General features: G+C 39.8%; 2 protein-coding genes across 6 annotated transcripts in view; both read right to left on the bottom strand.

Moving 5' to 3' along the window:
- LOC127510587 (tripartite motif-containing protein 16-like) overlaps positions 1–27,748 on the bottom strand; it is a 295,864-nt gene that overhangs the window by 158,217 nt on the left and 109,899 nt on the right. The gene's annotated exons all lie outside the window — the stretch shown is intronic.
- Positions 1,795–26,061, bottom strand: LOC127510584 (NACHT, LRR and PYD domains-containing protein 3-like). Of its 5 annotated transcripts, none has more exons than XM_051890249.1 (10): positions 25,584–26,055; positions 24,646–24,789; positions 23,425–23,722; positions 23,229–23,317; positions 18,777–20,592; positions 18,312–18,485; positions 18,036–18,209; positions 16,370–16,543; positions 12,382–12,428; positions 1,795–2,738 (listed from the first exon to the last, which is right to left on the bottom strand). In XM_051890249.1, exons 4-10 carry the CDS (start codon positions 23,272–23,274, stop codon positions 2,215–2,217), a joined length of 2,955 nt encoding a protein of 984 aa, XP_051746209.1. In that variant the 5' UTR covers positions 23,275–23,317; positions 23,425–23,722; positions 24,646–24,789; positions 25,584–26,055; the 3' UTR covers positions 1,795–2,214. The 5 variants fall into 5 exon arrangements, with proteins under 5 accessions (XP_051746209.1, XP_051746207.1, XP_051746208.1 ...); XM_051890247.1 differs by having other exon boundaries at positions 23,229–23,291; XM_051890248.1 differs by having other exon boundaries at positions 23,229–23,291; positions 24,646–24,775.

Genomic DNA, 27,748 nt, shown 5'->3' with positions numbered 1-27,748 from the left:
CTAACCCTTTAAGTTCATTGAGTTTGATAATTCATTGAAACCAATGTACCATATTAACGTAGTCTTGGTTTGTGATCGTGACGCGAGCATGATAACTTCCTTAAAACTGCTCCAAAAAACACAGGAATGAACACTGCAAAATCAAAATGCTTTATGCATATCTATGTACAACTGGTGAACCATACATTTTTAAATATATGATCCGTTGAATATCACGTGACGAATCTGTCGCCATCTGCTGGAGATCCTGGTCAACATACTTGTTCAGGCACACATCCCCAGTTGACCCGTAACACCGTGAACCAAGCTGCTCCATTTTTCTGTAAACAGTGCTGGTTGACAGTGAGATATTTCTTTAGCTGACCGTCACATCACACATTTGCCTAGATCGCACTACTGTCTTCTTCCCTATTGATCTCTCACAAAATCAACATGTGTATCTTCCAGTTGAACACAGTGCTCAGATCTATCAAGTTAATACCTGTTCAAATCACTTCAGTAAAGGCTGCACATTTTTACATATTTTAGTAAGTAAAACAATATATTATTGTGAAGTAAATACAGTCATTAAAGCATGTTCACACACACATATTAATGTAATGAAGAGAAAATAAGAGACTCTATAACATCTCACTGTTACTGATTCATCATGAGCTCAAAGCATTATGGGTAGAATCTCTCTACAGTCTACACTGTGTGCAGAATTATTAGGCAAGTTGATTTTCTGATATATTTTTTTAAGCACATTTTACCAATTCCAAACCACATCGATCTTAATAACTACTATCAATATTGTATTTAATCATTTATAAGTGATATATAATTGTTCATGAAGGCTGGAAATGAAAAATGCCTCATATTCAGGTGTGCATAATTATTAGGCAGGTTTTCTTTTACAGGCAAAATGAGCCAAAAAAGAGATTTAACTCAGACTGAAAAGTCAAAAATCATTAAATGCTCATGAGAAGGACGCAATACTAATGCAATACTAGAGATTGCAAAGTTAAAGAATGACCAATGGACAGCAAAACGCTCATTGGGTCAGCGGGGTCATACAAAAACAGGTGGAGAAGAAAAGACACACGTTACCTGCAAAAGAATTAAGAATTAAGATGAAGAATTAAGTGTGAAACCATCAGGAACCCTTTAGTCTCCAGCGCCACCATTTTCCAGAACTGCAACCTACCTGGAGTCTCCAGAAGTGCAAGGATCTCAGAGACTTAGGTTAGGTGAAGAATCCTGAAATAATGACCCGCACTTAATAAGAATTACAAGCTGAAGTGTTGTAAAATACATGAAGACTGGTTTTATAGGCTTTATAGATAGACAGATTGAGAGTGACTCTTGAAGGACCAGCACCACATCCTCTTGTACCACTGTTTGAAGAATTCATCTTCCATAATCTGGCAGTAAGTTTTGGAAGATCATTTTTATTCCATATCTGCAAGATGGACATTTCAGGATAAAAGTGAATGAACTCCCACACCTTATTGTCAGATTCTGGAAGATAAAGAGGATGTGGTGCTGGTCCTTCAAGAGTCACTCTCAATCTGTCTGTCTATAAAGCCTATAAAACCAGTCTTCATGTATTTTACTACACTTCAGCTTGTGATTCTTATTAAGTGGGGGTCATTTTTTCAGGATTCTTCACCTAACCTAAGTCTCTGAGATCCTGACACCTCGCACTTCTGGAGACTCCAGGTAGGTTGCAGTTCTGGAAAATGGTGGCGCTGGAGACTAAAGGGTTCCTGATGGTTTCACACTTAATTCTTCATCTTAATTCTTAATTCTTTTGCAGGTAACGTGTGTCTTTTCTTCTCCACCTGTTTTTGTATGACCCCGCTGACCCAATGAGCATTTTGCTGTCCATTGGTCATGCCTTAACTTTGCAATCTCTAGTATTGCATTAGTATTGCGTCCTTCTCATGAGCATTTAATAATTTTTGACTTTTCAGTCTGAGTTAAATCTCTTTTTTGGCTCATTTTGCCTGTAAAAGAAAACCTGCCTAATAATTATGCACACCTGAATATAAGGCATTTTTCATTTCCAGCCTTCATGAACAATTATATATCACTTATAAATGATTAAATACAATATTAATAGTAGTTATTAAGATCGATGTGGTTTGGAATTGGTAAATGTGCTTGGGGAAAAAAAATATGATCAGAAAATCAACTTGCCTAATAATTCTGCACACAGTGTATTCTGATTCATCAACACAGTTTCACTGATCCATTATAAACATAAAACCCAGGATAGAGCGGTTGAGTGAATGTGGTCTGGACTGTGTGGATGAGGCTCATTGTGTCTCCAGAGACTCTGTAGAAGGACAGAGTTCCTGCACTGTGATCCACATACACTCCTATTCTACTGCTGATGATGGGCTTTACAGGGAGTTCAGTCTGTATGTCATTGTGTCTGAATGAGCAACTGGAGGAAGTGCAGAACAAACTCCAGGACTGATTATTACCTCCAAACCCACACTCATTACCCCGTCCCTTCCTCCTGATGCTCTTATATGACACTGATATATGCACATATTTACCACTCCACTCAATCTCCCAGTAACAGCGTTCACACACACTCTCTCTACACAACACCTGTTCAGCATAATCAAATCTGTCTGGATGATCAGGATACGGCTGATCTGTGTCAGTGTAAGTAATCACTCTGTTATCCTCAGACAGACAGAGGTGTTCATTCACTGTGTTCAGATCCAGATTGAGCTGATGGGAATCTGATGGAGAGAAAACACATCAGAATCAGGAATTATCAATCATCTGTCTGATCTTTTACACTGTAAAAATGATCTTGGTTGTTTGTTAAATGTACTTAATTTGAACAATTTGTTTTAATTTTATTGTGTAAAATCAACTTAAATATGTAAAACAGAAGTTTATGTAATACATTTGTGTTGAATGAACTGAAACTGGGTAATGGATTTTTAGTTCCCAGAATGCTTTGCAATCGTCTGGATCTATTAAAAAAACTTTCTATTTTAAGTCTTATGCCTGTTTCACACTGCAAGCGTGAGCGCAACTACACTGTCACTGCAGCTGCAGAGACGCGCGAGTATTCACACTGTGGAAGCGTTTGTACAGCGTCACAGCAGCGGCTCGAAGCTACATATAAAGTGAGCATTTCTTTACAAAGACAGCTATAAATTTGTTTTTATAAGTTGGTCATTTATAAACTTGATAGTCTTGAAAGTTTGTTAACATGGGGAGGTGTACAACATTCGCATATAAATGTAAATAAATAAATAAATAAAAGCCTCGTGTCATCCATTGCTGCACACGAATGAGGTAAGCTTTGTAAGCATCATCTGACGCATGAACATGTTTACAAGACAACAAACTCGGGTTTGATTTGGATATGCTCCAGCCTATATATATCAATGTGTAATAACTAAAATAATGTTTATATATCATATTTTCTGGCTAGTTTATTTTTTTATAATACACCATACTTTAACCCAAACTGAATAATTAAAAACAAGTTTAAATGGGTAAATCTTCTGTAATTATTTTTGATTCTTAATTTTCTTTTCTGTCATACTCAAATTCTTGTTAAAACACATTAGACATGCGTATTCTGTGCATTTTGAACACTTTTGTGTGAAATTATATTTATTTTGTCCATCAAAAGTGTGCTTTCACTTTAATTGAGCTTCACTGCTGCTTATGCAACGCTCCTGCTTGACGCTTACGCGACGCTCCTGCTGCCTGTGTGAACGCGTCCGTTGGTTAACAGATCTGAGAGTTGATTATCGAACTATCGCTTTAAGTTTTCCGAACTACAGTACAGATGAGATTTTATAAGATAGGATCAGAAATGTAAATGTAAGATTTGCTTCTGTAATACAAATTTGTGAAAAATCCTAAATTAAATTGTCAGATATGAACTTAATTAAGTTAATTAAGCCTCAAGGTCCCGATCAGACAGAACGTGATTTTTGGCAGTGAGTGTTTTTTGCCCTGAGAAACTGTCTGTCGCGGGTTAATCTCGATCATGCTCATTTTTGGAAGTTTCTTCTAATATGACAGTTTACTTAACAGCAAACCAAAGATTCTCGTGCGCTCGCGCTGTAATCCTTGATTAGACTGACAGGTCAGCTGATTCGGTGGTTGCCTAGCAACATAAAACCCCCACAGTGCACCGCTCTTTTCTAAATAAAGTAAGCCAAAAAAAAGGCAATGCGGTGCACCTCGTGTTTTCAAACCTGAAAAACACATCCTGAATGATCGGGGCCTAAGGCCTGTTTCACATTGCAAGCGTAAGCAGCGTGTATTTTTTTCGCCGTGCATGTTATCAAGCAACCAAAGATGCGCGAGCAGCTGCTGTGAAGAAAAGGCTCGAGATTAAAATAGACAAACTGAACAGGAGTGTTTTAATGAAGAGCTGCAGAAAGAGACGTTTTGATAAGTTTGGAAGAAAAGGCAAAACCTGTCAGTGTATTTCATGAGTCTGTAATTATTTATCAGTGTTCTTTCATCAAAATACAGCACATTTATTTGAGTGTTCAGAAAGGCTTTCTACTATCAAACATCGCTGATCTTCATCATTTATCATTAATAAATGTGACGCCATTCTCAAACTGGGCTATTTATAGTAACCCGGTTGAATAAAATAAATGTGCTCTCACTGATGTCTGTGAATGTCCTCATTTTTAAATTATTTTCCGTTCACTGACTCACGATACACCATAAGAACTAAAACAAGCCAATAAAATATTGCAGGAGAAAACTAGATTTGACAATGAAACAAAACAATTTGCTATTATAGGACAAAATTGCAAATTAAACATATAAACAACCTAAATATACTCATAAATCAAATTAGATCAACTGAATCGGCACAAAGATGGCAAAGATATACAAAATATAAACACATAAAATGAACATTTCTGACCTTGTGCCCTTATCAACCAGCTACTAAACAATCAGGTAAGAAAAAGAAAAAAACTACATGTACTAATTTCACATTAAAACTTATTTTAACTGTAGCGGCCTAAAAGCCAACCAAAGCCACAGGAGCTGAGTGCGGAATAACTTCTGACTCGTCAAGCATTCGTTACCTTTGCCTCTTGAGGTTTATTCTTATATTGAAAGTTTTCTTCAAGCATTTGAAAGAACCATTTTGAGTAGATGAATTTACGGTCAACAAAAAAATGTGTGCTCCCACACTCACCCCCTCCTCCCTTCCTGACTTCCTTCCTGACAACAGGTGCTTTAACCCTCTGGGGTCTGAGGATTTTCGGGGCCCTGGAGAAGTTTTGACATGCCCTGACATTTGTACTTTTTTCAGTTGTTCATAAACATATTAATGGAAAAAGTGTCATTACACTGTATTCAGCACAAACTAGGCTACCATAATATGTGAGGAACATGTATGTACATGTTTGTGTTTTTGAAGGAATAACGTTTATGCGTGGTTATTGAAAAAACAAAAAACTTAAGTCACTGAAATAAAGCCAAAAAACATATATTAAATCTGTGTTCACAAGACTTCTGGGTATTGGAGGTTGTAGACTTGGAGTTTTTGCTTCAGAATGATGTAAAAATTATCCTGCATACTCGTTCATTTATAACAATATATTGATTTAGTTTTTGTAAGACACTTTTTGTCAAGAAACACAGTATGCGTGGAGGCGTGAATCATCATGAATAATGGGTGATTTACACCTGAGAAGACAAAAGAATGGCATAAAGAACCTCTAATGAGCTGCATATTAATGAGGCCTTTCAGTCAGGTAGGCTGTGAAAAAACCCTCTGTGATCATGTCTCAAGCTCATCATGGTGTATATCAAACATACAGAAAAAACAGCAATACTGTGAAATATTATTTCAATTTAAAATAATGGTATTCTATTATATACTTTAAAATATAATGTATTTCTGTGATGCAAAGCGTCTGAACATTCATGTTACCTCTATGGCATTTCATATAGTCTTTTAGCTTAAAAGCATGCACATTTGGAGAAATATTGATGGATTCTCATATGTTTGTCAATTTTCTATACAGAGGAGTAATATTTATTCAATATTTATTGTCATCACTATGAACGCTGGATACTGTGTTTTCAATTCATACTGGCAGCCGGAGGGCGCGCTGTACACCTTTAGTCCACAAATTACTCTAAAGAAGAACAGGACATTCAGGAACTAACGGCATGTCTTCCAGAGTTCTCTAACCATGGCTTTAACATCCAGATAAACACTTTTCAAGACAATAAATGCACGATTGAGATGATGTATACATGTATTGCCTCAGAATTTGCGTCTGAATAGCGCTCGCTCCGTGGGCGTGGCCGCATTAGTGGATAATGAGCTGAATCACGGACGTCTGACATGTGTCTCTTTTCATACAGATTACATAAACACAGAATATTTGTTTTCGATTTGACTTACACGATTTAAAACCTGACATTTCAACGTTTTTTTAGACATAAGTCTCATTTTGGTGTCATTAGTATTCACTAAGTTACAGTTCATTTTCTGAGAACTATCGGATTAAACTTCGTTCAGAGGGAGACGAGAGATCACGCATCATGTTAGTTTTCTTTATTTTGCAAAAAGCACATCATTTTGTTTTTACTCTGAGTGTACGCAAATAAAAGAAAATATTCCACAAATTTTAATGGTGTATAACTCTTAATTATATGTGCAACATTGACGGAGTATATTGAGTCTCTTTCACACTGGTAAGAAAAAAACCGAGTTGGTATCGCCGGCGTGACCGCCCACCCGAGGGAGTTAATTGTCACATAATTAATGACACTCCCAAATTTACCCATGGTCACATGACATCACACATGAATGTTTACATGGCTCCTATATTAACTACTAATTTTGTAACTCTGTGATCATGAATCATTAGCTGTGTCTCATTTCGAAGGCTGCATCCTCCGGAGGTCGCATTCGAAGGTTGCATACGTCATTGAGGCTGTATCATTTCAGAAAATTAAGTAGGACTCTCCGAATGTGACCTTTGTATGCGCCCTTCTTTTACAGGAATTCGGAGGATGCATGAGGTGTATCCTTCGCTGCTACAGATAGCCCACAATTCTTTGCGTCGCTGATAACAACCGTCATTTATTTGATTTATCAGTGTCAGCGTCGGCAGATAGCCTATACATGTACAAACGAAAATAGGGTGTTAAAATGTAAGTAGTTTCAAGCCTGTTTTTGTTTTAATCTTTGTTCTTCTTAATATCCTCCTCCTTTGTCTCTGTAACAGATATTTCTGTTGTACATAAGCTCCTCAAGCATTAACCAAAATAAAACAAGTAAATACATTTTCTTTTCAAATTACTTTACAAATGTATTAATAATTTTCATTCATTTGCGTAGAGCGCAACGAGGCTGCCGTGATCACGTTGGCATAGCAACGATATACTTCCGGTTTCCTTTCCTGCCTGTGTGTCCTACAAAGGATGTCTCATTTAATTCTGGCTAAGGACACTCCATATACCGCATCTGTTACAGTACAGAAGGGACCGAGGCAGATATAACAGGTAGAGATGATACCAGCACGAGACAAGCAGTAGTGCAGATGAATAATAAGTGATGTAAATGGATGAAGTGGAGAGTGCAGAGAAGTGATACTGTCCTTGTTGATTGTAGACACGGGTTGATTCGGAAGACGCTGGAGAAACTTGACACAGGAGACCAGGAACACTCACACACAGATGGGAATCACACAAGGAGAACAGGAGACGCTGGAGACAGGTAAGTAGTTCGGTAGGAGTCCTTGAGGTAAGCATTCAGGTAAGGCGTAATGCAAACGAGACCGGACAATGTGGCTGTGTGTGTGAGTGCTCTTTATGCTGGTGGTGATTGCGGTGATAATGAGGTGCAGGTGCGGGTGATCAGTACTCTGGAGAGTCAGTGCGTTGTGATTGGTGAGCGGTGGAGCCTGGCGTGTCTGTGACGGCCGATCTCCTGGATCTTCCTCTCCGTCTGCCCGTTCGATTGGGGATAGGTAGCCCGATGAGAGACTGACGGCCACACCTAGGAGTGAGAAGAAGGCCTTCCACACCCGTGAGGTGAATTGGGGTCCTCTGTCAGAGACGATGTCCTCGGGGATTCCGAAGTATCTGAACACGTGATTGAACATCAGTTCAGCGGTCTCCATAGCAGTGGGTAAACCCCTCAGGAGAATCAAACGACATGATTTGGAGAAACGATCTACGATGACGAGGACGCAGGTGAAACCATTGGATACTGGCAGGTCGGTGATAAAATCCACTCTTAGGTGTGACCAGGGTCGATTGGGAACGGGCAGAGGATGGAGCTTGGCGATGGAAGGTGACGTGGGCTCTTGGAGATGGCGCACTCCCTACAGCCCTGCACGTACCTTCTGACGTCCGATGCCATGTTGGGCCACCAGAAGCGTTCTTTGAGCAACGAGAGGGTTTCATTGACCCCACAGTGCCAAGTGACGTGTGGGCAGAGTGAATAAGTGGAGTGCGTTGTGCCCTGGTGGTGTAGCGCAAGCCTGGTGGACAACCCGACGGAGCGTTGGTGGAGGCATTGGAGGAGGGTAAAGTCTCCTCCGACCAGGTGATGGGGCTTACGAGGATGGATTTTGGGAGGATGGTTTCTGGTTCCTCTGGTGGTTCATCAGGAGCATGGAGTCGAGAGAGGGCATCCACTTTGACATTTTTGGAACCTGGTCGGTAGGAGATAGAAAAGTCGAAGCGGGTGAAGAATAAAGCCCAGCGGGCTTGTCGTGGGTTCAATCTCTTAGCAGCCTTGAGATATTCCAAGTTCTTGTGGTCGGTGAGAACCAGGAAGGGGTGTTTGGCTCCCTCCAACCAATGCCTCCACTCTTCAAGGGCCAACTTCACGGCCAGCAGCTCGTGGTTTCCGATGTCGTAATTGGCCTCCGCCGGGTTGAGCTTGCGGGAGAAGAAGGCGCATGGGTGAAGTCTACTTGGATTCCCCTGCTGCTGGGAGAGTACCGCCCCCACTACGGTGGTGGAAGCGTCCACCTCTACCACGAAGGGCAGGTCAGGATTAGGGTGGACGAGGAGGGGAGCGGTGGTGAAGGCTTCCTTTAGAGCTTCGAAGGCGTTGGTGGCAGCTGGAGTCCAGGACAGAGACTTGGGCCTATTCCTGAGGAGGTTGGTGAGTGGATGGGCGATGGAGCTGTAATCTTTGATAAACCGACGATAGAAGTTTGCAAATCTGAGGAAACGTTGGAGTTCTTTTACTGTGGATGGAGTGGGCCAGGTCTTGATGACTTCCACCTTCCCCTCGTCCATCCGGATGCCACTGTGGTCAATGATGTAGCCTAAGAAGTGCACGGAGGGCTGATGGAATGAGCACTTCTCGGCTTTGAGGAAGAGGTGGAATTTCCTGAGCTGTTGGAGGACCTCCGCAACGTGGTTGCGATGTTCGGCCAAGCTCCGGGAGTATATCAGGATGTCGTCGATGTAGACCAGGACAAATCGATGGAGGAACTCCCGGAGCACCTCGTGGATGAAATCCTGGAATACGGAAGGGGCGTTGACCAGGCCATACGGCATAACAAGATATTCGTAGTGGCCAGTAGGTGTCACGAAGGCGGTCTTCCACTCGTCCCCCTCACGTATCCGGATGAGGTTGTACGCGCTGCGGAGGTCCAGCTTCGTGAACACAGTGGCAGCACGGAGATGTTCCAGGGCCGCTGGGACGAGAGGAAGGGGATAACAGAACTTAACTGTAATCTTGTTGAGTGAGCGGTAGTCAATGCAGGGCCGCAAGCCTCCGTCCTTCTTTGCCACGAAAAAGAAGCTCGAAGCAGCAGGGGAAGTAGACGGATGTATCCCTGGTCTAGAGCCTCCTTGATGTATTCTTCCATGGCCTTCTCCTCCGGGATGGACAGGGGGTAGATCCTTCCCCTGGGCACTGGCTCACCCGGAAGCAGATCAATAGCACAGTCCCATGGCCGATGAGGAGGCAGCTTGGAGGCTCACTGTGGGCAGAAGACGTCGCTGAAGGGGGCGTAACAGGATGGTATCTCGACACAGCGTTTCTCCACTGGGCTCTCGATGGATGTGGCGCAGAGGGAGATTTCTTCGGAGCGAGGAGGCGATGGTACTGGAACTCTGGAGATACAGGTGGAGAAACAGGTTTCGCCCCACTTCAGGATCTTGCCGCTGCCCCAGGAGATGACAGGGTTATGTTGTTTCAACCAGGGGCGCCCTAGGATCACGTCAGAGGTGGAATCCTCCAGAACCAGCAGATAGATGGTTTCTTGGTGCAACACGCCGATCCGCAGCTGGAGAGGGCCAGCACAGCGACTCACACGCTTCTTAGTGAGAAGTTTTCCCGTTACAGAGTGGATCTGGTAGATAGTCGGAGAAGGCGTGGTCTTGAGCTTGAGTTGTCTGCAGAGGGCGCCGGAGATTAAGTTGCCGGCTGACCCTGAGTCGAGGAGCGCCACCACTGGAAGAGAAACGTCAGCGACAGTAAGGTTTACAACAGTGGTGAGTGGCTTCAATTTATTCATGGAGGGAAGGATTGCACTCACCATGGGACGCGGAGGACGGGTTGGGCATGAGGAGAGTACATGCCCAGGTAATCCACAGTACAAACATAGATTCAGGGTCAGCCGCCGTTGTCTCTCTGCAGACGATAAACGAGAGTTTTCCACTTGCATAGGCTCGTTGGCTGGTTCTGGAGGGCTGATGGACTCTGGTCGACGGAGGAGAGTGTTGAACAGCGACTGGCCCTGGTGTTCTTCAATACACGACTGCATACGGGTGGCGAAGCGGATGGAAAGCTGGATGAAGCGCTCGAGGCTGATGGAATCCTCGTATGCAGCGAGATGCAACCGCACGCGAGGATCCAACCCTTGTCGAAAGGTGGTAATTAACGCCTGTTCATTCCAACCACTGGAGGCAGCTAGCGTTCTAAACTGCAAAGCATACTCATTAACAGTCATGGAGCCTTGTTTCAGGTTATATAATTTCTCACCGATCGAAGAGTCAGACGTGGGTTTTCCGAAGACCTCCCGGAAATGAGCGACGAAACTGGAATAGGATTGAGTGACTGGACTGTTCTGGGACCAGATGGAGTCGGCCCACTGCAGCGCTTTGCCTTGCAGGTGAGAAAATATAAACGCTACCTTGGTGGTATCGGTGGGGTAGAGGTGCGGTTGCATCTCCAGGACCAGTGCGCACTGCAGGAGGAATCCGCTGCAGTCCTCCGCCGAGCCAGAGTAGGGCGCTGGTTTGGCCATGGGACTGGCGTGAATCGGCGGTGAAGGAGTGGAGACGGTGTTTGCGGAAGTGATCGCTGGAGTGGGTGACGGTGAACTGGAGGTGAGTGCTCGGCGCAGGGCGTCCACGAGCTCTTGAAACGGGTCCAGGTGGCTCATGCTGGTATCTGGCTGTTATGGTCCGGTCTTCTGTTACAGTACAGAAGGGACCGAGGCAGATATAACAGGTAGAGATGTTTATTGATACCAGCACGAGACAAGCAGTAGTGCAGATGAATAATGAGTGATGTAATGGATGAAGTGGAGAGTGCAGAGAAGTGATACTGTCCTTGTTGATTGTAGACACGGGTTGATTCGGAAGACGCTAGAGAAACTTGACACAGGAGACCAGGAACACTCACACACAGATGGGAATCACACGAGGAGAACAGGAGACGCTGGAGACAGGTAAGTAGTTCGGTAGGAGTCCTTGAGGTAAGCATTCAGGTAAGGCGTAATGCAAACGAGACCGGACAATGTGGCTGTGTGTGTGAGTGCTCTTTATGCTGGTGGTGATTGCGGTGATAATGAGGTGCAGGTGCGGGTGATCAGTACTCTGGAGAGTCAGTGCGTTGTGATTGGTGAGCGGTGGAGCCTGGCGTGTCTGTGACAGCATCCTTCAAAGGATTCGTCCTCTTCAAAATTAAATGAAATGAGACACAGCTATTAACTTGCATAAGTCCAGTGCCGATGGCCTTTTCATGTTCCGTTCTCCTGCGGAACCACACTTCAAAATACAAGTCCCTATAGAAATAATAACTCAAATGAAGGAAATAATTACATAAACACTATGATGTAATTTTTGCAGTTTCAAATAATTTTGAAGTTAGGGCACCAGTGGGGTTGTCTTAAAGTTAGGACAGTTTTTAAGTTAAGATAAAGCACTTAAGAAATGTCATTCTGTAGGTTTTGCCCTATATGAGGTTCTGACTCAAATTGCTATAAACAGATAAGATAGGATTCTAAAGTTAGGATCTGTCTGTAATATGCTGGAAAGTAAATGCTGAATTTAAGTGTTGTTATGTTTTTGAGGGAAAGACCTGTTAATGTTTAATGTTCAGTTATGAAGAGAGAGAGAGTGTGAGAGTGAGTTTGTTTGTGTGTGTGTGTGTGTGTGTGTGTGTAGACGTACATTTGTGTAGTCCTGCTGTAATCCTGATCTCTCCCCCGTGATCCACACTAGAAAACACACACAGTGACACAGTTAGTCAGTAAACACGCGCACAGGTTTGTTTGTCTATATTAGTGACTTCCATTGTCTTTATATCATGTTAATGATACACACACAGCAGTGCAGGGCTGTAAGCGATTGATCACATTACATTTTCAATTACGATTTCTAACTGCATCTAAAAGTTGTGGTTGGTGGTCAGTTTGTGTAAATGTATGTTTTTGACCAGCTTTTTCCACTTTTGTTGTAATTTCTAGCAAGAAATGAGTATTGAAGTTTATCATCAAAGCTCTCTCTCTCTGTTTCTCTCTCTGCCCATGACTAAAGATTGTTCTGGTTGACTAGTAATCATTCATTTTATACGATTAGTTGACTAATTGCACGTTTATTAAAGTGGTGAAAATCGTTCATGAATCTGCGCCCGTGATGATTATTAATTGAGGGTATTTAGAAAAGGGGTATATAAAGGGCATCCAAACACTGCTTCATGAAGCTTCGAAGCTTTGTTTTGAATCACGTATCTAACTGCCTAAATCATGTGAACTATTGAAATTGCGAAACACTCATGACATAACGAAGCCTCGTTTACTGAAATCACGTGACTTTAGCGCTTCAAATCAAACCGGCCATCACTAGATATAGTCGGTTTTTTTGGGGTTTTTTTGCGAACAAAAAGTTTTCTCGACACTTTATAACATTGAGGCTGAACCACTGTAGTCACATGAACTGTTTTGAGCACCTTTTTGGATATCTGAAAGTGTTAATGATCTTGCTGGCAACAGAGAACTGACTAAGCCATCCGATTTCATCAAAAATATCTTAATTTGTGCTCTGAAGATGAACGAAGGTCTTAAAGGAACACTCCAGTTTTTTTGAAAATAGGCTCAGTTTCCATCTCCCCTAGAGTTAAACAGTTGAGTTTTACCGTTTTCGAATCCATTCAGCAGATCTCCAATTCTGGCGATACCACTCTTAGCATAGCTTAGCATAGTTCATTGAATCTGATTAGATCGTTAGCATCTCGCTCAAAAATGACGAAATGATGAAGAGTTTTGATATTTTTCCTACTTAAAACTTGACTCTTCTGTAGTTACATTGCGTACTAAGACCGACGGAAAATGAAAAGCTGTGATTTTCTAGGCCGATATGACTAGGAACTATACTCTCATTCCGGCGTAATAATCAAGGAACTTTGCTGCCGTACCATGGCTGCAGCAGGCGCAATGATATTACGCAGCGCCTGTGACCCCCTGCTTGCACAGGGAGCGTGCCTTGCAACCATGGAGACATTTGTGAGAGACGCTGTGTAATATCATTGCGCCTGCTTTATATTCATTAAAAAAAACACAATTAAAAAGTCAGTAATAAAAGAAGAACAAATAAAACTAGAATGTACATTTCCTGAAGAAAATGTGAATGGTGCTTGCGGTGGCAAAATTCGGCACTCGGTTGCTAGGGTGTTGCTAGGCAGTTGCTAAGGTGTTCTGAGTGGTTGCTAGGCAGTTGCTAGGGTGTTCTGGGTGGTTGCTAGGCGGTTGCTATGGTAACCTGGGTGGTTGCTAGGCAGTTGCTAAGGTACTTGGGGTGGTTGCTAAGGTGTTGCTAGGGTGTTCTGGGTGGTTGCTAGGCGGTTGCTATGGTAAACTGGGTGGTTGCTAGGCGGTCGCTAGGCAGTTGCTAAGGTACTTGGGGTGGTCACTACGGTGTTGCTAGGCGGTTGCTATGGTGTTCTGGCCGGTTGCTATGGTAACCTGGGTGGTTGAAATTGTGTTACTAGGTGGTTGGTAGTTGTCACATAGTTACTGTGGAGTTTTTATAAAGTTCATCACATGTTTTAAGCCTGATTTAACACTTAGCTAATCGCTATTAGCATGTAGCTGTTCTATGCTAGCAGGTGTAGCATGAAGTCCAGTTTGTAAGCATGAGTCAAAAAAGCCAACCCCCTTGTCTCTACGATATTCTGATACAGACATATAGGTCTTGCAAAACGGTTGCTAGGGAGTGGCTTGGCAGCTACCAATGATGATACTCCAAAGGCTGCTTGCCAATATAAACCAACCCCCATGCTTCTATGTCTTTCAGATGTTAAGATATCCCTCTTTGGATTTAGGTTGCTAGGTAGCTCTTAATGGTTGCTAGGGTGTGGCTATGAAGTGTTGAAGGTGATTCGTGATTGGCCGTTTGCTGCCCTAAGTCAAATGAGCCCACCCTCATGTTCCTATGACACTTCTATCCAAAGATATTCCTTTGATCTTTTTCAGTGGAAGTCTATGGAACTTGTTGCTATGGTGCTCTATATGGTTGCTAGGGCGTGGCTTGATCGCTTCACAATGATCCTGAGAGACTGATTGGTTTCTTTGTCTTTTGTTCTTTGATTAACATGACAGACAGCAGCAGGAATATTGGACTACATAATGCTGTGAGCAGTTTAGCACTACTGCAGTTCATATTACAGTTTCCCCTGCATTATGTTGATTATTAGGGACAAGAAAATTGATTATTTGTCAAATTCGAATGACGTTTTATTATTTTTTGACAGTATGAATGAGTTCAATTTGTTGATAAACCGATCATTAATCTAGTTAATGATTTATTGCACTGATCTCTGCAGACACAACACTCTACAACAGCAGAATGTTACTGTTTTAATTATTTTAAACCTAATTCCTAGTCAAATTAGAATGATTTCTTAGTTTTATATATCATTTGTGATTGCATTTTCTATAGATATGATCAGACGTGCAGTCTACCAATGATATTAGAGCGACAGCACTAGGAACGCCCCCAAAAGCGACTTCACAGTAGGAGACTAGTGACATGCAATGAAAAAGTCGCTAGCGGTGTGAACGGGGCTTTAGGCTTGCTTACTTGGGGACATTTGACATTTGGCATTCAACAGTGCTTTGCATCTGCCTGCATTGACAACATTTTCTTTAAGAGCTGCTGTGCAGCCAAAATTATATACCAGTTATCACTGTAAAGCTGCTTTGACACAATCTACATTGTAAAAAGTGCTATATAAATAAAGGTGACTTGACCACTAGGTGGTGGTATAAGATTCCATTGTTGATTATATAGTTTAATTCTTTCATAACATTTAACTTGAGAATTTCTTCAACGATTATGTAAACTATAAAATATAATGTCTCTGTATAATACCTGAAATGTGTACGTTTATTTATGAATTTATGTCTTTATTCTCTTTCTATTGTAGGCCACACACATACATACACACAAACCCCATTTATATTCCTGTATATGTACACACACTCCCCTACGGTGAAAACGGATTAACTCTGTTAAGCCCGTGTACAGCTGTGTTCTGTACAGCCTGGATGAAAGTTGCTATTGTGTTAGGAATAAATAAACCTCCTTTGGAAGGAGCTGATTGGATCCAGTGTTTTGACCAACACCCACTGAGGAAAGATAGATGTCGGACATCACTTAATACAGTCCCTTTTTCAGACATACTACATAAGTTGTGAAACAGTTTTGCAGATGAAATTGCGAGGCAGCACTAACAAGTTTCTGTGCATGTGTGTGTCTGTACTGTATGTGTTCGTTTGTATGGGACATTGAGTGGGAGAAAGCATGCTTCCCATAAATAATAAAACCTTTTTCATGGGAAAATCATAAAAATAGTTTGTTTTTATCCCATTTTTTGTTATATTTATTTGTACAATGTCATTGTGGGCTTTGTTTCTTTTGCTGTTGTAAGACGTAAGGACCTTTGAAATAACTGCAATCATTTGGCAAAGTAACTAATGCAGTCAAGACCAGCCTGGAACTACTTTAGCTTTGCGTTTACTGGAAATGATGTCACACTGTAGAATGTTTGTCAAACAATCAGATTCAAGCATTCAACTGCACTGTAGTATAATTAATTCTCCGTTACAACTTTTGTAAATGTGTGAAATAAATAAATTCAAACTCTTCCTGCTCAACATACTTGAGTTTATCCAGTGGGCGGTTTTGATGGATGAGTGTATCGGTGAGCAGCTTGACTCCTGAATCTCCTGGGTAATTGTAGCTTAGATCCAGCTCTCTCAGGTGTGAGGAGTTTGAACTCAGAGCTGAAGACACATAATGACAGCCTTCCTCTGTCACCATACAGCCAGACAATCTACAAACACAGCAACAGTTCAAATGGCATATTTATTCATAGTTTTTTTTTTTTTTTTTTAAATCCACAACTAAAGGAGAATGGGCTCTAACTCTGACGCTTCAGAGGCACAACTCGGTGTAGTAGTTTATTATAAATTTTAAATGTAAAAGATATGATACATATCTTTTATGAAATGTAGAGTATATGTTAGATATATAGCCACCATAGACATTTAGAGGGACTCCCCAAAGTCTCCCCAAAAATGAGAAATGGCCAAATTGTCCCTCAATATTTGATATTCTTGATGCTGCTCTGCTGCACTTTACACGCAGCTCTGTTTGTTATTTGGAGGACAAAAAGTTTTAAAAGTTTTTAGTCTAACAATGCTCATCAATGTCAAAATGAGTGAGATAAGGAGACAGGAGAAAAAAAAATCAAATCACATTTGTCTTTTTTTCCTGACATTCCATTGAGAGCAGAGATCACATTCAGTGACAAAATCATTTATTGTGATAGAATTCTGTTAATGATTTTAAAATTGTTACTCAGTTCCAGCTCTCTCAGAACAGTTTGAGGATTGTAAAACTGATGACAAACTCTCACAACACTGAGCAGTGAGATTACATATGGGAAATCTGAACAATAAAAACAAAATGTGATTACATACAGAATTAATCTTAGCAGTCCCATTTTTAATAATTAGCTTAATGCAGAGGTTTTCAACCTTTTCGGACACGTGCCCCCCTACATTTATCTAATTTCACTCATGCTCCCCTAATCCCAATTAACGTGAACATCATCCATATATAACTTGACGCATTCGAACATAATTGTTATATTACTTAATATGCTGCATATAGTGTGCAAACCCCGTTTCTACACCAGACAAGACCATTGTCACATTCCACCTTGCCACAATAGGTTGCGGATGTCTACACTGGATGCAACAAAGTGAGGCATTGCATTGCAAATCCATTTGTTGTTTGTGTCAAAAGTAAAGCCGGCACTTTGGAACATGTCAGAAATAGAACAAGGCATCAGTTTACTGTCAGAGATTTTGTGTTGCATCATGCCTCTCGCGTCTGGTGTAGACAGGGTATTAGTTAAAAACTGAAACTTCAAAAATATAAACAGCTTACCGACTTTAGAGTGATGGCTGAGCTCGTTTTTCATTAAGTTTAACCTTAGTTTTTATCATCTCTGGTATTCTTGATTTTTTTCAAGCCATCAGTCCATTTTGTTTTTAGTTGTTTTTGCTCAAATTCAGTTCCATCAAAACTGCTGTAACCATAGCCAATGATTAACTGCGAGAATAGTCAACTTGCCCCCTCTAGAGGATGACTAAAGATTTGCTAGTAAAATCTCACATTTGCAGCTGTTTACTCAAGTGTATGCTTCTGAATTGACAGGTGCTGCTTGCGCCCCCCTTAATGGGTGCTGAAAACCCCTGACAGCCCACAGGTTGAAAACCCCTGACATCATGCAAACTATAAAGTATCTGAACTCAAACCTCAATATCTCCAGCTGACAGTTTGGACTCTTCAGTCCATCAGAAAGGAGCTTCACTCCTAAATCCTGCAGGTCATTGTTACTCAGGTCCAGCTCTCTCAGAACACAGATTGAGGATTGTAAAACTGATGATAAACTCTCACAACACTGAGCAGTGAGATTACATTTGGAAAATCTGAACAATAAAAACAAAATGGAATTGCATACATAATCAATCATAGTAGTGTGATTTTTAATAATTAACTTAATGCAAACAATAAAGTATTTGATTTCAAACCTCAGTATCTCCAGCTGACATTTTAGACTCTTCAGTCCATCAGAAAGAAGCTTAACTTCTGAATCCTGCAGGTCATTGTTACTCAGGTCGAGCTCTCTCAGAAAACAGTTTGAGGATTGTAAAACTGATAACAAACTTTTACAAGACTGAGAAGTGAGATTACAGCTCTGTAGTCTGTGTAGAGAACATAAGTGTTTCTTTAATTTATGATACAATTAAGAATAATAAAATGGGTAAAACTCAATATCTTCACACACATTGATATATTTTATCATAGCCATAACTTACTTATACAGTCAAGGCCAGCAAGTCATCTATGTAAAAATTATACCCAATTACAAAAGACCAACAGTATATGAAGAGTTTGAAACTCAATTTTTTTTTTTTTTTTTTTGTTCAAATGGTGTTTATTGCGTTTTGGAATCAAACTCTTTATATATAAATGAATGTAAAGAAAATCCTTACAGTGCTCTTCTGGTGTTTTTGATGACTGGCAGCATTATCATTAGTGCTTCATCAGATCTTCTGTATTTTTGCAGTTCAAACTTCTCTTGAGCCTCTTCTGACATCAGGAGCACAAACACCAGGCTAGACCACTGAGCAGAGGAGAGATTCTGTGCTGAAAGATTTCCTGAGCTCAGATTCTTCTGGATTTCCTCCACAAAGTCATCTTTCAGTTCACTCCGACAGTGGAAGAGATTGATGGTCCTCTCTACTGATTTTTCTGTCTCTATTTTCTGTTTGATATAGTCAACAGTGTCTTTAATGTTCTCTGTTTTTAGTTTCAGTTTGGGCAGCATTAACTTTAGGTCTCTCTGATTGGATTCCAGAGAGAGACCAAGAAAGAACCGGAGGAAAAGGTCCAGGTGTCCATTCTCACTGAGTAAAGCCTTGTTGATCGCAGTCTTATGAAGCTGAAACAGTGGCTTTTTGGAGAGTTTCCATGTCAGATTTTCTCTCCAGGATTTAACAAATGGGTTTGCTTTCTTGTCTTTGCCAATCAAAAACACATAGAGAGCAGCAAGGAATTCCTGTACGCTGAGATGTACGAAGCTGTAAACTTCTATTTTCTCAATCTTTTCCTCCTTAAACATCCGGGTGCAAAGCCCTGAGTACAATGACCCTTCACTGACATCTAGTCCACATTCCTCAAGATCTTCTTTGTCGAAAATCAGGTGTCTTTTCTCCAGCTGTTGAAAGGCCAGTTTTCCAAGCTTTAGAATAATCTTACCAAAAGACTTCACCTTGGCTTTAGGTTCAGGATTATCTTTGTATTTTTTTTCCATCTGTTGCTGCTGAGTAAGTAAGAAGTTTGTGTACATCCCTGTGAGAGTTGTGGGAATTTTGTCATTGCTTTCTTGAGCCAGTAGAGGCTGAAGAACAGTGAGAGAGATCCAGCAGAAGACAGGGATGTGGCACATGATGTACAGGCTCCTGGATTTCCTTATATGACAGATAATGTTTTCAGAAACTTCAGGACTGCTGTTTTTTTTGAAGTATTGCACTTTCTGCTCATTGTTAAATCCTCGCACTTCTGTCACTTTATCAATGTAGTCTCGGGGTATGAGACCAGCTGCTGCTGGTCTGGATGTGATCCAGATGAGAGCAGAGGGAACCAGATGTGTATTGATAAGGTTTGTAATTATCTTACTCACAGTTGTTTTTTCTTTCAAATCTATACATGCGTCATCCTCTTCAAAGTTCAGAGGGAAGCGACATTCATCCAGCCCATCAAAGATAAACATGACCTTACCGTCATCTTCAGGAAGAGAGGACAGTTCTTCAGGACTACTAAAGAAGTATTTGTTAAGCAGTGCTATGAGACTGTACTCTTCTTTAATCAAATTAAGTCTACGGAATGGAAGTGGAAATATGAAGACTATATCCTGATTTTCTTTTCCTTCAGCCCAGTCAAGGATGAATTTATTGACAGAGACAGTTTTTCCCACTCCTGCAATCCCTATTGTCAGTACTTTTCCATTTTGTTGACCTGTGTCACACTGGATTTTAAACACGTCATTACACTTGATTGGTGTCTCTTTGGCATTCAGTCGGTTGTGATGTGATTCCATCTGTATCACCTCATGGTCGTTCACTCGTCCTCCGGTATCATTCTCCACCACATATAAATCAGTGTAAATATTGTTCAGGTATTCCCGATGACCAGTCTGTGAATTACCAACCAATATCCGCTTGTAGTCCCGTTTTAATTTGTTCTTCAGTCTGAGGCTGGTATCTTTGAAATCACAAAGAGCATCCTGACTGTTGTCTGCAGTTGAGCCTTTAAGAAAGATGTAAAAAGACAGTGATTAAGTGATTTTTTTTTTTCCATATAAATCTTCCATATAAATCCTTTACATAAATTCTAACCTGGTTTGCAGTTCTCATTAAAAAAAAAATAATTGTGATAAAAACTGTGCTTCTGCTATATTCAAATTAATCACTCTCTTACTGCAATAGTGTTTACATGCACATCTTACATTTATTATGCTGAAATTGACAACATACAGTGTGTGGGATTACAAAGAATCTTAAGAATCTGTTTAACATTTGCTGATCCTACGTCCTGACCTAACATCACATGAAAAACGAGGGTTAAGTACATTGTATTTAGCATTTTAAGGTAAAGATGATGACATCAGATGAATAATTCTGTTAAGCAAAGTTTCCAGCGAGTTCCTGCGAGTTCCTGTTCTCTTTCTTCTAAGTCTTATAAACCACTCTCACCTTTTGTCTTTAATGGCTCTTGGAGCCCCTGTGCCATTCTTTGAATAGTTATGATGGGGCGGGATCCTATATCTGAATATTTAATTTACATGCTTTGTTTAAGGTCGTCTACCAAGTGCTTTGTCTCTATCTCTAGGCACTGGCCCTAAAATGTATATAAAATACAATGTATCACTGCCTTAGTTGGACTTGATGACTGCAGCTACCAACAGCATGTGTTCTCAATAAAGAATCCTGCTAAAGATACAATAGAAAATCCTATAGAAAGTTCCTATAGAAAATCATCATACCCATTTGAAATAGTTACTTTGTACAGCCTGAAATTAAAAAAAAAAAAATAATAATAATAATAATAATAATAATAATAATTTTCTAGCTTTATTTACAAATTTTGCCTAGCAACAGTTCTGAAAACTAATTATACTGAACTAGAATAACAGGGTTGGAAGAGTCATCAGTCCCCTGATTTAATACTTTATAGAGCCAAATGTTGCCTAAATTACAGCCATTAATCTTTTTGGAAACGTCTGTAATAGCTTTGCACACCTAGATTGGGGAATATTTGCTTAAGCCAGTGTGTTGTTCTTTTGGCAGTATGTTTAGGGTTCCACTCCACTTTTAGACAACCACTTGCAAACTTTTCTAAACACTTCCCCTCGGGGGAAGCCCCCGCTGCCATATTGAAGTGCATTCCACTTCATGAAGTGGACAAGGGAAGTTGGAGAGATAGAGATAGAGAGACAGAGATGTCAGTCGTTTGCGAGTCACCTCATTATCCGTTAATGCGGCCATGCCCACAGAGTGCACGCACTATTCAAACACAAATACAATACTTTTTGTGCAGCTTTTTTACTCTTTGTCCAGATCATGTATCAATCTGCCAAAGTCAGGTGAACTATTGAAATTTCGAAACACTTATGATGTAACGAAGCCTTGTTTATTGAAAATCACGACTTTGGCGCTCCGAACCACTGATTCAAAACAAAAGATTTGTAAAGCTTTGAAGCAGTGTTTTGAAATTGGCCATCACTAGTTATTGTTGAAAAGTCATTATTTTTTCTCATCGCTTTATAATATTCAGGTTGAACCACTGTACTCACATGAACTGTTTTTAAATATGTTTTTAGAACATGATGGACAAGTCATGTTCCTTTTGGATTTCATCAAAAGTATATTAATTTGTGTTCCGAAAATGAATGAAGGCCTTACGGGTGTGGAACAACATGAGGGTGCGTAATTAATGACAGAATTTTTGGGTGAATTAACCCTTTAACTGAAGAGCGTGATATATTCATTATGTTGAGAATTAATCACATAATAGTGTATAATATGTTAATTTCAAGAGCTTAGTGCATTCCATTTAAACCTTATGTACAAGTTCCACCAGTAGTGGGCACTCATGTAACATAAGCAATGATGCACATCAGAGTCCACGAGACAGAGGGATGTTAGCAAGTGAAGGGCATAAAAAATTTGGAGTGGAACGGAGCCTAGTACAGTGGTTCTCAAACCCACCAGCCATGCACATTTTGTATGTCTACCTCATCTATCACACCTGATTCAACTCATGAGCTTATTAGTAGAGGCTGCAAGACCTGAAATGGGTGTGTCAGATATAGGGAGACAAAATGTGCAGGGCTGGTGGTACTCCACATAAAATCAACTTACATGATCATTATAAAGGTTTTTAAATGTCAAAACACATTCACTTACACATATATGAGAATCGGAATATCAGATAGTTCATGTTTTTGCATTTTTTTTTTTTTTTTTTGCAGCACAAATCAGCACAAACGTAGCACAAATGAATGGCATAGTTTTGGAGATTATTTTGTATTATGGGGTGCCAACTTCATGTAGGCCATTTATTAGACTCTGATCAACTTCAGGCCATGCTGAGCAAAATTATTAAAATTATTAAAAATTATTTTTTATTTAAAAATTGACATCTAGCACATCAAACAAGGCATGGGACTGTTTTAGGGTTAGGATTTTCAAAATGATGTGTCTTGATAGAAGTTACTTGTAAAAGTTTCAATGGTTTTAGACCATTGTAAACAATTGTAAACCATTTAAGCATTTGTAAAATCATGACACGTTTTGCTCTTGTAAATGTACTTGTATAAGATCTCTGCAGCTGCTCTGCTTAGCAATGTAAGGCAGTGTACAGGCAGTGATTGTTATATTTACCACATTTCTCTTTAGAAGGAGCTCCAACGGGGACAAAAGTCATCATATTGCCTTTAGCCTGATCTGTGTGTGAGAGAGAGGATCACTCACTGGGAAACATTAATTACACAAACACATCAGCAGAGGAAAGTTTAAATCAAACCATCACAATGGTAAACAGTCAATCACGTTACAGTCATAGTGAATTAATCGTTACCTTGCTTGTGTTTGTTCTCCAGCTGCTCAGCCAGATTATTCTGGTTTATCTTCCTCAGGATCTCCACTGTGTTCTTCACAGCTTCTTCTGGTCCAAAACATGCCACCATCTTATCCACTGTGTCTATGATATCTGCATTCTCCATATCAGACTTTGATATACACTCATGATTATTCTCTAAGCGAGTCTGAAACTCCTTCAGTTCAGCTTTTTTCAGTTCCTTCAGTGATTTCTCAAGCAGCTCTTGAGAAATCACTGAAGGAACTGAAGACGCCATTGCCCTTTCACAGAGTTGCAGCTGCAGGACAAAAAAAAAAAAAAAAAAATCTGAAGTAATTCTCACCCTTAACATGTGGACCTAAATACTAAAATGTTATTTGGATTATGAAATAAAGCTGTGATTGGATCAGGATTATCAGAGTCAACTCATCCAAACTCATCTGTTAAAAAGGTCCCCAGAATGTGTCTGTGAAGTTTCAGCTCAAAATACCCCACAGATGCTGTAAATGCCCTGATGGAATTATTAATGAATCATAACTAACATTTATTTTTCTTGTAGGAATAACCTAAGCTTTAGAAACATAAATGTCCCCAACACTTTGGCCAAAGTCAGTGTGTGTCTGAATCATGTCCGAATATAACAAGAGTGGAAATGAAACTAGACTCAAACCACTCAAGACTACAATGGAGGCGTTTCAGTGAGTTAGAAAACAGTGCTCAACAATATAGAGAATAACTCTCACTAGAGGGACTTTGTAACTTTGACAACCATTTTCATTCAGCAAAACTAAAGAAATCTGAACATGTAAAAAAGCAGAATAGAACCCCTTTAAACTGTCAGCAATTCCTCACACAAGAGAAACACAAACATTGACTCACAAAAGCAAGCCTCAAAGTGAGGAAGTCAGATGTGCAAGCCTAGGTTTGACACATTATTTTGCTGTGGACAGACTGAATTATGAATATATACACTTAAATTAATTGTTGAAATAAAGGTTGTGAGATGAATGTGTATATTTATGAAGAGATCAGAAAGCTGAGTTGTTTAAATCTGTTACAATTACTATAAAAGATGAAATAGTTGCTTTGAGTTTTGGTAGTGATCAAAAAAAGTTCAATAAAAATTATACACAATTTGTCAACGCTGTTTGATGTCAATGCGAATGGATACATGACACCTTTAAATCTATATGTCACTATTTTAAAAAGTAAAATACTAACCATGAATAATGATGTAGATTTTTCTATTCCTCCACTGAACTGGCATCTTGAGCAGTTGTTGTTTTGAAACCTCTTTCAGTTCTGTATTTTCATGAACTGTGGAGGAGGAAGCTTTCTTCAGAACTTAAACCTGTTAAAACAGAACTGTTTCATAAAAACAAAACCAGTTTATCAAGAGACAAAAGACATGGGAAGTGAAACTGTGTGGAGAGACAAAATGACAGACTGAGGATAAACAATGATATACTAAAAACTAAAAAGATTTTTTCTTTGTATAGATGACAATGTTGGCAAAAAGATCCCTGTTCACAAAGATCCATAAAAACGACTAAAAACACTGTATTATTCATGGCAGGTCAGTAGTTGGCGATGTCACTTTGTAAAGAAAGACTGCAAACATATGCATTCTTTTACCGAGCACTTGTGCCAAAATCACATGTCTATAGTCTAAACATGATATGTGCATGTGCATGCTGTCACAGATCCGAGTTTTTGTAGTTTACACGGAGATGATACCAAACAAGCCATTTGTAATTCCTGAAGTCACTGAGCTTTAGATGTTTCAGCACAGATTGTGTCAATTAATTATAAATTATTATTATTCAGCCTTTCTTTTCCAATCTCACAGCTCAGTGAGTGCATTTATGGACATTTTATTTTTGCAATAGGAGTTTCTGCCTCAGAGTTAAGAGCACATGATAAGAAATACTGTTTGAGCCTCACTAATAAACAATAAAATGACCATGTGACAGCAATATCAGTGCAGCTTTCTGTGATTCACTTACAAAGACACACTTGATTGGCTGTTTGATTATGATGTGAGGTTTAAATAAAATCTTCAATTACTTAAGCACAGCATTAAAATCTCAGAAGTGACCAATGACACATAACACAACACACATACATGAACATAACTAAAAGAAAGATGAAACACTCACATCAGATAATGTCTGTAGATCTTTCTCTGAACTGTCCTGTTGAACAACAGCTCTGAAATTCCTTCTACCAGGACGAGACGTGAGAATGAGAAGAATGACAGTCAGTCATGTCAACACACGTAATCACTCTGATCTGGTTTGTTATTCAGAAAGGTTCATTCTCAGGAAACAGGGCTGAACTTTTAGTAGAAGTAGTTTTACAAGTTTGTGAATATGTGTTTTAGACATTAAATGTGTATCAAATGTATATTTCCATTGTTTGTGTTTCAATTTGAAATGAAATAAGCGTAAACAAGAAAACTGTTCCCCCATATTTTCAGAAAATAAATAAATAAAAATGAAGGAAAAAAAAAAAGTTAAATGGTTAGTTCACCCAAAAATGAATTTTGTCATTAATTACTCACCCTGATGACGTTCCACACTCGCAAGACCTTTGTTCATCTTCAGAACACAAATTAAGATTTTTTTTGGTGAAATCAAAGTTTTTTGTCCCATAGAAAGCAATCAAATTACCACATTCAGGATCCAGAGGAGTACTAAAGAGATTGCTAAAATAGTGACTACAGTGGTTCAATCGTAATGTTATAAAGTGCCAAGAATACTTTTTGTGTGCAAAAACAAAACAAAAATAATGACTTTATTCAACATTTTTTCCTTTTCCTCATCAGTCTCCTATGCAGTTGATGCAGTGCAGCGCTTCTGTGTTCTATGCCAGAATGCACACTCAGTATTGGCCGGCTCCAGCACAGAGATTGTATATAATGGAGGGATAAAAGGGCCTGTATCTCTTACCATTGGAGAAAGCGTAACGGCTAACTTAATCACGTGCGACACCTCTCAGCCTATCGTGTAATGGCAGTGACATCAGTCACAACATTCCCTAATCTGCCTTCTCTTAAAAAAATACATTTTTATCAAGCTAAAATCTACATATAGTTCCCAACAAAAGTATTGTTTAGTGTAAAACATGGTGAAGATTAGCAAACAGGCTGTTGATTAATTAAATGATTAGCTATTTCCCCACAAAAGCTGTTTAATCAGCATAGTAAAGCCTCTCATCCATTGACATCCATTCAAAAAACAGCATCTGGTCTCCTTCCCTGTGTACCGCAGGGGGCGGAGCGTTAGCTTTAGCTGTTACGCTTTTTTGGGTAAAGGTTGCATGCTTGCCTTCCAGTGGCTTTGCTCCGGCACGCATGCGTCGTGGTGCTCACATGAACAGCGTCAGCCAATACTGAGTCTGCGTTCGGACGTACACACAGAAGCGCTGCACTGCATATTACAGTAGTTTATATTACATCTAAAAAATGCCTTAGTGTGCCTCTGTTTGGTTTTGTTCAAAAACAGTTCTGTATTTTAGTCATTTTACCTGGTCAGAGTTCCTCTCAAAGGTGACAGTGTACAACTGCTTAATCCTGACTTGATGTTTTTTCAAGAAATGTAACATTGTCTGTCAACACTGTCCCGGAACTCTGAGTTTTATGCCATTGTTTTTGAGGACCATATGCATGATTATGCATGAATTCTTTTGAAATGCCAAATATATGGCAACGGCAGTTCAATGAAGAGGGTAAAAGACCAAGCTAATCCTGAAAAAAAAAAAAAAAGTGTTATTTACACTTCTGTTAATTACCTACACCTGTATAATATTTGTATATTTGTATATATTCCACAGGCATATGCTTGTCTGGTGGGGTCTGTAAATGAGGGTGACCACTAGACACTGCTGGTTTGTTTCATCACATGACTTCTGTCTTTCTCTGTAAAACATTTTTAAACAATTTTAATAACTCAAACCTTTTGGCAGAAGATATCCCCAAAAAGGGAGTATAGTTTATTTGAACTTCCTAAGAGCAGCAGGAATGTAGTTCACTGAAATTCATGTGGGGTGTTTGTCTGCAAAGTATTTAGCTGTTATAACCTTTTATATATAAAGTGTGTACGTGGCCACAGACTCAACCAAATCCAACACTTTTAAATATATATATTAAATCAACTATACATCTGATATAGTGCAAATATACAGAAAGCACAGTTTCAAATGTTGTGCAAATGTTTTCAGAGACCTGGTGTGGATCAAATCAAATGGTCAAAGTTTTTACCTTGTTATTAAACAAAAACTAGAACAAAATGGAAAAGCCATTGGTGACTAACTAAGGACACCC

Source organism: Ctenopharyngodon idella, chromosome 4 (genome assembly GCF_019924925.1).
Source record: "Ctenopharyngodon idella isolate HZGC_01 chromosome 4, HZGC01, whole genome shotgun sequence".
NCBI lineage: Eukaryota > Metazoa > Chordata > Actinopteri > Cypriniformes > Xenocyprididae > Ctenopharyngodon > Ctenopharyngodon idella.
Note: the sequence above shows the minus strand (reverse complement) of the source record. Positions and strands in the feature narration are given on the sequence as shown.